General features: G+C 37.2%; 1 protein-coding gene across 1 annotated transcript; it reads right to left on the bottom strand.

Annotated features, from left to right (window-relative positions):
* Positions 1-404: 404 nt before the first annotated feature.
* On the bottom strand, positions 405-2,379 carry LOC128647256 (derriere protein-like). Its single transcript, XM_053700049.1, has 2 exons — positions 2,127-2,379; positions 405-1,210 (listed from the first exon to the last, which is right to left on the bottom strand). Exons 1-2 carry the CDS (start codon positions 2,377-2,379, stop codon positions 405-407), a joined length of 1,059 nt encoding a protein of 352 aa, XP_053556024.1.
* Positions 2,380-12,100: the final 9,721 nt, after the last annotated feature.

The following is a 12,100-nucleotide window of genomic DNA, read 5'->3' as shown; positions in this document are numbered from 1 at the left end:
TTAAAATATTTGAGTTTCTAATTTATTAAAAATATTGTCTTTAGCACTTTGTAATTTTGTGTCCTTTATTAAATACAGCTGATATTTTAAGTGCAAAAATTTGTTAAAGGTGAATATATTATACACACTGTAATTGTGGTGTTAATTGTACTGTTTCGTTTTGGATGAATTTTCCTTCCCCAAAGAAATAAACAAATACACAGGGTGCTTATTTTTTCAATAAAATCTTTATTTAAATATAGGAACTGTTCTTAATTTGTTGGTTTGAGTTGTAAATAGAAATCAGTGCAATATATAAAGTTATCAGAAGAATCTTGGCCCAGTGTCTTTTGGGGATGTGCCAAGCTGAACATGTGGTTGCTGCTCTAGGACTAACTTTAATGAGCAAGTAAACAGGACAGTCATCATTTGCAGCCGCACTCATCTACCACCATGTCCTCATAATGTCTAAGCACCACATTGTCATTGTTGTCATAATATAGCATGGATATGGGTGATAGTTTGGTGGGTGCACAACAAGGCAATGGAGTAGTTTCCGGCTCTATTGAATGTACCAGGGTTTGTAGTACAGCATGGTTGGTGCCCCTGAGCAGTTCCGTTAGTGGATAGGGACATTCCCCGTGACAATAGTTGGCCATGTAACCACGAGGGGCAATGACCCAGTTCTGCCACCCCACATCTTTAAAGTCAATATAGAGCCGCTTCTTACCACATATATTGCTGGGTGATGGTAGAGTTGGATGGGTGTTTCTTTTGGACCGTGAAGCTTTGCAGTTGGATGGGTCAAGGGACACAATGAGCAATGTGGTGTGGGTCAAGGAACGAATCTGATCACAGGGTCCAGACAATCCTCTCACTGACTTAGAATTACCTTCTGCATATATTTCCAGTAACAAACCCATGTTTTTCTCAGGGCTGGTCCAGTCTTTAACCATCTTGGTCAATGGAAGGTGAATGGATTTGTGAAGAATGCGAAAGGACTGTGACACCAGAAGTTTCCGATTCATTTCTCTCATCCCCTTTAAAGACAACCTCATGGTGCGGTAAAGATTGAGTCTGAATTCTTGTCCATAGTATGTATTGTGTTTAAACTTAATCTCCAGCCTACCAAATGTCACTTGCTCTTTTTTCTCCACTGCAGTCAGGTCAAAGAAGAGATGTTTCTGAAAGCACAAGGGCCCCTGTGGCGCTTCTCTAGATATGAAACCTCCTGAGATAAAGAATTAGAATACAAGTGTTAATTGCACTGTCATTATACACGTTATACATATGATTGTTGCAGTCTTGCTCTACTGGGGGGAAGGTTACATACAGAATGTTATGTAAGATGCAATTTCACTAGTTGCAGGTGTGTGGTTCATGACCCAAAATACAATTTTGTAAACTTAAACATCTGGCAATAATACATTAATGTCCATTATAAGATTTTAACAATTTTGTTACTAGCATTTGTTAAATTTAAAACATCGAATCTAAAAAGTGGTTTGTACTTTCTAAACGTTTGGGTAAGTTCCAGTAATAAAACCTGTTGGTTAAAAAAATAAATAATAATAATCAGTTTAACGGTTTGTCAATATACAGAGATACATTAGGGGGTATCGACTTACTCTCAAATCATTACCATCAAAATGAGTTTTTTATGACACTTATACTACCATTATAAATATATATGTATATATATATATATATATATATATATATATATATATATATACACACACACAATTATTTGCTGTCCAGCTTCATATATTTTTATGATGAGATTAGGTTTAAAATCAATGTAGTGAAATAACAAGGTATCCAATCTATACAGTGTCCTGACATCAGTGCAGGATTCCATCATATCATTATAGAAGTGTCTCTTTGCAACCTCTCCTTAATTGACTTAGTAGAATGGCCATTTTGTATACAACCGAGGTCTATAAACTATCCTGGTGGGACATCTGATGTTCAGATCTAAAGGAGATTAAAACTTTCAAGTATTATGTCCTAAATTTCAAATTACACATTTCATTCTACATAATTATTCAGCACTATACACGTTTTAATCACAAGGATAATATAACGTATAAGAATGTATTATTAATATAGCTAATCTTTTCTTTCCTTGATTGTGTGTATCTCACCTTGGTCCCGAAATGATCTGACAATGTTCCCTGGCACCCCAAAAGCCTCCATCCTGCATGGTCTTTCTTCATTTATCCCCTTATCAAAAATATCCCACAGTGTTCTAGGTACAGGACCTGGATTATTGGGGCTGGGTCTTCTCTTTAATCCTAAAGATTTTAGGAGCATTTTTTCATGGAAAGGAATCTCAGATGAATCAGTTAGGAATATGAATGATACCAGGTAGTATAGTACTGTGCAAGATGCATCCATGTTCGCTGCTGTGAAGAATGTGCTGCTGCCCAGGTCATGCTGCCTTAAATTCCCCACAAGATGTGGATTGTGTGAAATCTGTCTGCTTGATAAAGACAAGAGGGAGGTGTTAAACCTCTCCCCTCTTTCTTATTTAAAACCTCACGTTCTGATCTTGAACAATGACCAAAAGGCCTTTTTTTTATATAGAAACTCACACTACTTACAGGAGAGCATTTACTCGGTTAGTGTATTTTGTAGCTCTTATCCAAATTTGCTTAAAGGGATATGAAACCCAAAAAACTGAAATGGGCCAGTTTACTTCTATTATCAAATTAACTTAATTCCCATGGTATTCTTTGGTAAAGAGATGCCTAGGTAGGGGTCTGGAGCACCAAATGACAGGAATATTGCTGTCATCCAGTGCTCATGCAAAAGGGATAACATTCTTGCAAAAATGCTGCCATATATTGCTCCAGAGTCCAGACATAGACACACTTCTGAGCTTTCCTTCCTGCTTTTCAACAAAAGATACCAAGAAACCAAAGACAATTTGATACTAGAAGTATATTAGACGTGAGTTTAAAATGGTATGTTCTATCTGAATCTGTAAGAAAGAATTTGGGTTTCATGCCCCCTTAAAGTTTTGTTTGATACTAGTCTAAGCAGTTTGCTTATAGGAAAGTGGAAAGGGCTAAACCCCAAAGATTAGGCAATCAAGTGTAGTGAATGAACTGGTCACATAGCTTACAGTGGTCTAAAGATGGGAAAACCTTACCCAAAAATCTTCTACTCACTCAGTGTAATGAGAGGCCTCTGTCTATTACCCCAAAGCTAATATTATAATGAAACATTCTGCCTTAATAAGTGCATAATATCGTGGTAGTAAATGGGATAACTCTAGAGCAGGAGACTTGCAACTATAATCAGAGATCCTTATGCTATAAACTAAAAAATGCTATAATATTGTCATCAACAGTATTTTACTTCTGGTACCTATTATTCTAGAATGTTAAATATGGCTACACACACATTTGTCTCTTAAAGGGACAGTATACACCAATTGTCATATAACTGCATGTAACAGACACTGCTATAAAGAAGAATATGCACAGATACTGATCTAAAACTCCATTATAAAACCTTTAAAAAACTTACTTAGAAGCTCCCAGTTTAGCACTGTTGATGAGGTAGTCTGGGACACCCACTGAAAGAGCCTGGGTGAACAGAAATAGCAGACACTCCCCACCTCCCACCATTCCATGCATATGAAAAGATAGATAATATTAACAGGAGCCTGCAGGAGTCTGTAAACACTCGTATACATCTGGCACTGTGGGGCTTGGTTAGAAGTCTGAAAATCAGCACAAAGCAAAACTATACATTATTATAATAACACTCCCAGATGGGCTATATAAATGGATCATCTATTGTACAAAACATTTATGCAAAGAAAAATCTAGTGTACAATATCCCTTTAAATTTGTGTGTCACCGAAAATACATAATTATGATGGCTCTGCTCACACATCTGAAATAAATGTCAAGCCCTAAAATATTAAGGCCTAGATTTGGAGTTCGGCGGTAGCCGTCAAAACCAGCGTTAGAGGCTCCTAACGCTGGTTTTGGGCGCCCGCTGGTATTTGGAGTCAGTGATTAAAGGGTCTAACGCTCACTTTACAGCCGCGACTTTTCCATACCGCAGATCCCCCTACGCCATTTGCGTAGCCTATCTTTTCAATGGGATCTTTCTAACGCTGGTATTTAGAGTCGTTTCTGCAGTGAGCGTTAGAGCTCTAACGACAAGATTCCAGCCGCCTGAAAATAGCAGGAGTTAAGAGCTTTCTGGCTAACGCCGGTTTATAAAGCTCTTAACTACTGTACCCTAAAGTACACTAACACCCATAAACTACCTATGTACCCCTAAACCGAGGTCCCCTCACACCGCCGCCACTCGATTAAAATTTTTAACCCCTAATCTGCCGACCGCCACCTACGTTATATTTATGTACCCCTAATCTGCTGCCCCTAACCCCGCCGACCCCTGTATTATATTTATTCACCCCTAACCTGCCCCCCACAACGTCGCCGCAAGCTACTTAAAATAATTAACCCCTAATCTTCCGACCGCAAATCGCCGCCACCTACGTTATCCCTATGTACCCCTAATCTGCTACCCCTAACACCGCCGACCCCTATATTATATTTATTAACCCCTAATCTGCCCCCCTCAACGTCGCCGACACCTGCCTACACTTATTAACCCCTAATCTGCCGAGCGGACCTGAGCGCTACTATAATAAAGTTATTAACCCCTAATCCGCCTCACTAACCCTATCATAAATAGTATTAACCCCTAATCTGCCCTCCCTAACATCGCCGACACCTACCTTCAATTATTAACCCCTAAACTTCCGATCGGAGCTCACCGCTATTCTAATAAATGGATTAACCCCTAAAGCTAAGTCTAACCCTAACACTAACACCCCCCTAAGTTAAATATAATTTTTATCTAACGAAATAAATTAACTCTTATTAAATAACTTATTCCTATTTAAAGCTAAATACTTACCTGTAAAATAAATCCTAATATAGCTACAATATAAATTATAATTATATTATAGCTATTTTAGGATTAATATTTATTTTACAGGCAACTTTGTAATTATTTTAACCAGGTACAATAGCTATTAAATAGTTAAGAACTATTTAATAGTTACCTAGTTAAAATAATAACAAATTTACCTGTAAAATAAATCCTAACCTAAGTTATAATTAAACCTAACACTACCCTATCAATAAAATAATTAAATAAACTACCTACAATTACCTACAATTAACCTAACACTACACTATCAATAAATTAATTAAACACAATTGCTACAAATAAATACAATTAAATAAACTAACTAAAGTACAAACAATAAAAAAGAACTAAGTTACAGAAAATAAAAAAATATTTACAAACATAAGAAAAATATTACAACAATTTTAAACTAATTACACCTACTCTAAGCCCCCTAATAAAATAACAAAGCCCCCCAAAATAAAAAATTCCCTACCCTATTCTAAATTAAAAAAGTTACAAGCTCTTTTACCTTACCAGCCCTGAACAGGGCCCTTTGCGGGGCATGCCCCAAGAATTTCAGCTCTTTTGCCTGTAAAAAAAAACATACAATACCCCCCCCCAACATTACAACCCACCACCCACATACCCCTAATCTAACCCAAACCCCCCTTAAATAAACCTAACACTAATCCCCTGAAGATCTTCCTACCTTGTCTTCACCATCCAGGTATCACCGATCCGTCCTGGCTCCAAGATCTTCATCCAACCCAAGCGGGGTTGGCGATCCATAATCCGGTCCAGAAGAGGCTCCAAAGTCTTCCTCCTATCCGGCAAGAAGAGGACATCCGGACCGGCAAACATCTTCTCCAAGCGGCATCTTCGATCTTCTTCCATCCGGTGCGGAGCGGGTCCATCTTGAAGCAGGCGACGCGGATCCATCCTCTTCTTCCGATGTCTCCCGACTAATGACGGTTCCTTTAAGGGACGTCATCCAAGATGGCGTCCCTCGAATTCCGATTGGCTGATAGGATTCTATCAGCCAATCGGAATTAAGGTAGGAATTTTCTGATTGGCTGATGGAATCAGCCAATCAGAATCAAGTTCAATCCGATTGGCTGATCCAATCAGCCAATCAGATTGAGCTCGCATTCTATTGGCTGTTCCGATCAGCCAATAGAATGCGAGCTCAATCTGATTGGATCAGCCAATCGGATTGAACTTGATTCTGATTGGCTGATTCCATCAGCCAATCAGAAAATTCCTACCTTAATTCCGATTGGCTGATAGAATCCTATCAGCCAATCGGAATTCGAGGGACGCCATCTTGGATGACGTCCCTTAAAGGAACCGTCATTAGTCGGGAGACATCGGAAGAAGAGGATGGATCCGCGTCGCCTGCTTCAAGATGGACCCGCTCCGCACCGGATGGAAGAAGATCGAAGATGCCGCTTGGAGAAGATGTTTTCCGGTCCGGATGTCCTCTTCTTGCCGGATAGGAGGAAGACTTTGGAGCACCGGATTATGGATCGCCAACCCCCGCTTGGGTTGGATGAAGATCTTGGAGCCAGGACGGATCGGTGATACCTGGATGGTGAAGACAAGGTAGGAAGATCTTCAGGGGATTAGTGTTAGGTTTATTTAAGGGGGGTTTGGGTTAGATTAGGGGTATGTGGGTGGTGGGTTGTAATGTTGGGGGGGTATTGTATGTTTTTTTTTACAGGCAAAAGAGCTGAAATTCTTGGGGCATGCCCCGCAAAGGGCCCTGTTCAGGGCTGGTAAGGTAAAAGAGCTTGTAACTTTTTTAATTTAGAATAGGGTAGGGAATTTTTTATTTTGGGGGGCTTTGTTATTTTATTAGGGGGCTTAGAGTAGGTGTAATTAGTTTAAAATTGTTGTAATATTTTTCTTATGTTTGTAAATATTTTTTTATTTTCTGTAACTTAGTTCTTTTTTATTTTTTGTACTTTAGCTAGTTTATTTAATTGTATTTATTTGTAGCAATTGTGTTTAATTAATTTATTGATAGTGTAGTGTTAGGGTAATTGTAGGTAGTTTATTTAATTATTTTATTGATAGGGTAGTGTTAGGTTTAATTATAACTTAGGTTAGGATTTATTTTACAGGTAAATTTGTTATTATTTTAACTAGGTAACTATTAAATAGTTCTTAACTATTTAATAGCTATTGTACCTGGTTAAAATAATTACAAAGTTGCCTGTAAAATAAATATTAATCCTAAAATAGCTATAATATAATTATAATTTATATTGTAGCTATATTAGGATTTATTTTACAGGTAAGTATTTAGCTTTAAATAGGAATAATTTATTTAATAAGAGTTAATTTATTTCGTTAGATAAAAATTATATTTAACTTAGGGGGGTGTTAGTGTTAGGGTTAGACTTAGCTTTAGGGGTTAATCCATTTATTAGAATAGCGGTGAGCTCCGGTTGGCAGATTAGGGGTTAATAATTGAAGTTAGGTGTCGGCGATGTTAGGGAGGGCAGATTAGGGGTTAATACTATTTATGATAGGGTTAGTGATGCGGATTAGGGGTTAATAACTTTATTATAGTAGCGCTCAGGTCCGCTCGGCAGATTAGGGGTTAATAAGTGTAGGCAGGTGTCGGCGACGTTGTGGGGGGCAGATTAGGGGTTAATAAATATAATATAGGGGTCGGCGGTGTTAGGGGCAGCAGATTAGGGGTACATAGGGAGAACGTAGGTTGCGGCGGTTTACGGAGCGGCAGATTAGGGGTTAAAAGTGTAATGCAGGGGTCAGCGATAGTGGGGGCGGCAGATTAGGGGTTAATAAGTGTAAGGTTAGGGGTGTTTAGACTCAGGGTACATGTTAGGGTGTTAGGTGCAGACGTAGGAAGTGTTTCCCCATAGGAAACAATGGGGCTGCGTTAGGAGCTGAACGCTGCTTTTTTGCAGGTGTTAGGTTTTTTTTCAGCTCAAACAGTCCCATTGTTTCCTATGGGAGAATCGTGCACGAGCACGTTTTTGAGGCCGGCCGCGTCCGTAAGCAACTCTGGTATCGAGAGTTGCATTTGCGGTAAAAATGCTCTACGCTCCTTTTTTGGAGCCTAACGCAGCATTTGTTTGAACTCTCGATACCAGAGTTAAATTTATGGTGCGGCCAGAAAAAAGCCCGCGGAGCGTTAGCAGCCCTTTTACCGCCGAACTCCAAATCTAGGCCTAAGTGACCTCAGTGCTAGTAGCAGGGGTGTTGTGCACCTGAATGATCTAAGGAGCCAGATGCCCTGGATTTGCCAATCAATGCTTTTATCACATGTTCTCTGTGCCCTTCACATACCAGAGAGAGAGGAATGGAGGGAGAAAGAGGATTTAAAAATAAATATATGTACAGTAGGTAGTAGATGAGCTTCCCACCCTGTGCTCGCTTGATGTTTTTATTTTGTTAATCAACATTTTGCACTCACCAAATATATTCTAAAACAATTTCTGGTACTATTTTTTGTTGTTTATAATTTTAAAAAAAAATGAATAATTCTTTGACATCAGTTATCACATTATATTTGTTTTTTTGGAGATGTTATGTCATGGCGCTTATATCCGTGTCATAAAGAATGAAATACAAACCCAAAACGTACAGTGCAGAAAAACACCACAGACTTTAAAATGACAGCATGGTACAGGTACAAAACATCATACAGGAAATTACATAAACATTAAAAGGAAATATATATTTGTTTTATTTTATTATAAAGAATGTTAAAAATATATACATTTATTTTACTTTTGTATGTATTAGTCATATGGAGGTTATGAAAGCCAAATTAAAACACTAGGCATATAAAAATGAGAAATAAAGCAGCAAACAATAGGATTTATATAGTTAAAAAAGACTAAAGCTCAGTATTTAGCAGAAGGTGTCACGTGAGGCTGGGCAGTATGAATGCTTAATTCCTCTATTATGATAATACAGGGAAGTAACCAATCAGCAGTTTAGCACTAGACCTAATTTCTACAGAAACCAGTGTGACACCAGGGCAGTGGGAGCAAGCTGTTCAGTAGGTGTCAGGTCTCCTGCTGACAACACTTAGTGACCTGTTTCTTGGTTTGGCATGAAACTCACACTTTCTAAGTGTCGCCTGCAATGAGAGCCTCTTGCTCATTTAAATAACCTGTGAATGACCTCAGATTAAACTGCCACATAACTCCTTTTTTTGCATAAGGATTAGGCCTCTACACCATGAAAAATGACTCTTTTGTTGCTTATCTTACTTCCTCCAAGAGGGAACACATGGATTATGTGTTATGCTTATTATTATTATTATTAATCTTTAATATGACACAACATGTGTGCTTTTAAATGGATACACAAATAAAGTTTGATGTTTTACTTTTTCTATTGAAGACTTTTTGGACTCTTTTTTTTCAAACCCATCTTCAGTTTATATGGCTTCTATTAATTCTCCAAAGAATAGGAACATTATATATACATCAAGGTAAATAATAAATGAAAACAAAAACAAAAATATTTAAAGTTCATAAAGAACATACAATTTTAAATAACTTCCCAGTTTACATTGCTGCTTGTTAGGTTTCACGTCCCTTTAATTATGCATAGTAAAACAAAGTTTGCAGTATATATATATATATTTTTTAAAATATTTATTTATTTGGAGCTGCCGAGAGGAGGGCTCTCGAATTGGTGCACAAAAAAAGAAAAAAAAACTAAGGAACAACACCTCGCAGGGTGTAATCATTTTCATGTCATACAAAGAATAAATTTGAGACAGTTTTATATACATGGAAAAATAATAAGATAGTATATATTGACAACACAACGTTGATCCATCTTTTTTTTAACATGCGGATATTATCCTAAAAATTGTCCCCTCCTTAGCCCTGGCAGCTCATTTTATTAACACAACGAAATAATCATCCGACCATAACATAAAACATAACATAACACAGAACCACAAGTCTACAAACAACTGAAAAAAAAACCAAAAAAAAAACCACAACCTTTCCCCCTTACTCCAATAGTATTGACACTCCCGCTCGCAGCCATACCCTACTAGGAATCCCCTCAACCCAGACTTAACTACTATAATCCTGGCGGGGTGTTTCAATCACCTCTACTATAGCTACCTGTAATTCCTAACCCATTCTACCGGAAAATCCCCTAATAGTGCTAAGTCAGAAAAAGATTGCAAACTTAAAAATGGATACAGTATTGTTTTTTGCACGTCTTCTGGATATGTCTTAATTATGGGTAGCCAACCCAGAAGAAACTTTCTAATTTCTTTTTCATTTGCCTCCCTGAGATAGAAAGATTCAAAAACAATTTGCATCTGGATTTCTTTAGTAAAAACTGAGAAGCCCGGCATTTTTTTAGCTTTCCAATTTTTCAGTATTAATTGTCTAACGAGTAAGATGATTGTGTTTAGAGTCTTGGTATTTGGTAGTGCCGCCGGATTGGAACGAACAAGAAAAAAAATTCCTTCCATATCTATATCAATATTTGTTTGATACATTCTGTTTATCCAAAAAATAACCTTGTTCCAAAATTGTCTGATCCGAGGACACTGCCAAAACATGTGCAGAATATCTGCGTTCATATAGACACATCGTGGACAAAAGAAATCCTGGCAACTATACATTTTCGATAATTTCTGAGGAGTACAATAAAAATTGTTTATAAGTTTCATATGGCTCGCTTTCCAGCTTATGGGGATGCAACATTTATTTAATGTTTTGCAACTATCTCTTAATATATCCTGATCTAAATTTGATATCACCGATCTCCATTTTATACTAGATTTTCCCAGTAGAGATTCGCTTTGTTTAGCAAGCATAATACTATATAGTAATGATATTGAGGGAACCTTAACCCGAGCAACAACCAACACCGAATTTAACACTGACCACGCAGTCATCTCACTGCCATTCCAACCTCCAGAAGAAATAAAATGATGCACTTGCAGAAAAGAATATAGATCTTTACTTGATAAATCAAACTGAGATTTCAAATTATCAAACGATATAATTTCTCCTTCTTCTGTGAGGAATTGATAAACCGACTTATGGTCTTTATTATACCATTCTCTGAATATCTTCTGTGAATTTCCTGGGGGAAATTCCGGATTCCCTATCAGAGGAAAGTTTGCAGTATATTTTGATTATTTTGCCACATTTCCTGTCATTAAAATCTGAAAATTGTAGGTTTCCACCAGGCAGGTTTCACAAGAGTAACCCTGCTATCTGGCTCTCATTGGCTTCAGCTGAGACAATCAGATAAGGAATTGCAAAACACAGATTTTGCTAACATAATGATAGTATTCAAAACATTTTGCTAATTTCCTAATATGTAAATTTATTTTAAGTCTTATTGTATTCAAATTTGCTGCAGGAACACCCTTAACAATAGGATGGTCTCTCTCTCTCCTCCAGTGGGAGTTGATTTCTAATGCTACCTTTTGTTTACATAGCTTTTCTACAGCCAATACAGCAATACTTACATTTTCAGAATATGCTGCAGTTTTAACATACAAAACAATTATTTCAAATGGCAAAATAAAGCTAAAGGAATTATTTGTATTGTACAATGTTCAGACCCGGTATGCAGTGGGCAGATAAACACTGCACTTTAAAGAGGGACCTTTTTGAAGGAAAACTTCTTACGACACAATATTATTTTTCTAGTAACTTTTTTGTTTTGATTGCCAATATTTTTGTTAAATATGATTTTTATTACATTTTAAAATAAAAACAAAACAATATGTAACTGTAAATCCTTCATCCAGACAAGTATTACAAAGCATAAAGTAAGTAACAGATCTCATTGGCTAAAATCATATGGCAATTCAGTACAACTCTTCCACCTGAGAGCCCTCCAGTAGTTATGATAACATCCCTTAACCCCTTCTCTGAATCATGTACTGTTATAAATAAACAGGATTCATATAAATAAGTGAAGGTTCCCCTAACCTGTCAGCTTAATATGCAATGCAAGCCCCTCGAATATATGAGGCATCCTAGATTATACACTATGCACACTAGGAATGTGCATTTGGATAATTTTGTGATGATCCAAATATGGATGTAGTCAGGCGGTTGCTCGTGTGTTCAGATCTTTTCATAGCCAGATTGATTCTAGTGAATGATCCCCACACTAAGATCTAGATTTGCACAGATCTTAG

This window comes from Bombina bombina, chromosome 2, assembly GCF_027579735.1.
Source record: "Bombina bombina isolate aBomBom1 chromosome 2, aBomBom1.pri, whole genome shotgun sequence".
Taxonomy (NCBI): domain Eukaryota; kingdom Metazoa; phylum Chordata; class Amphibia; order Anura; family Bombinatoridae; genus Bombina; species Bombina bombina.
The sequence above is the reverse complement of the archived record's forward strand: the minus strand, read 5'-3'. Positions and strand labels throughout refer to the sequence as shown.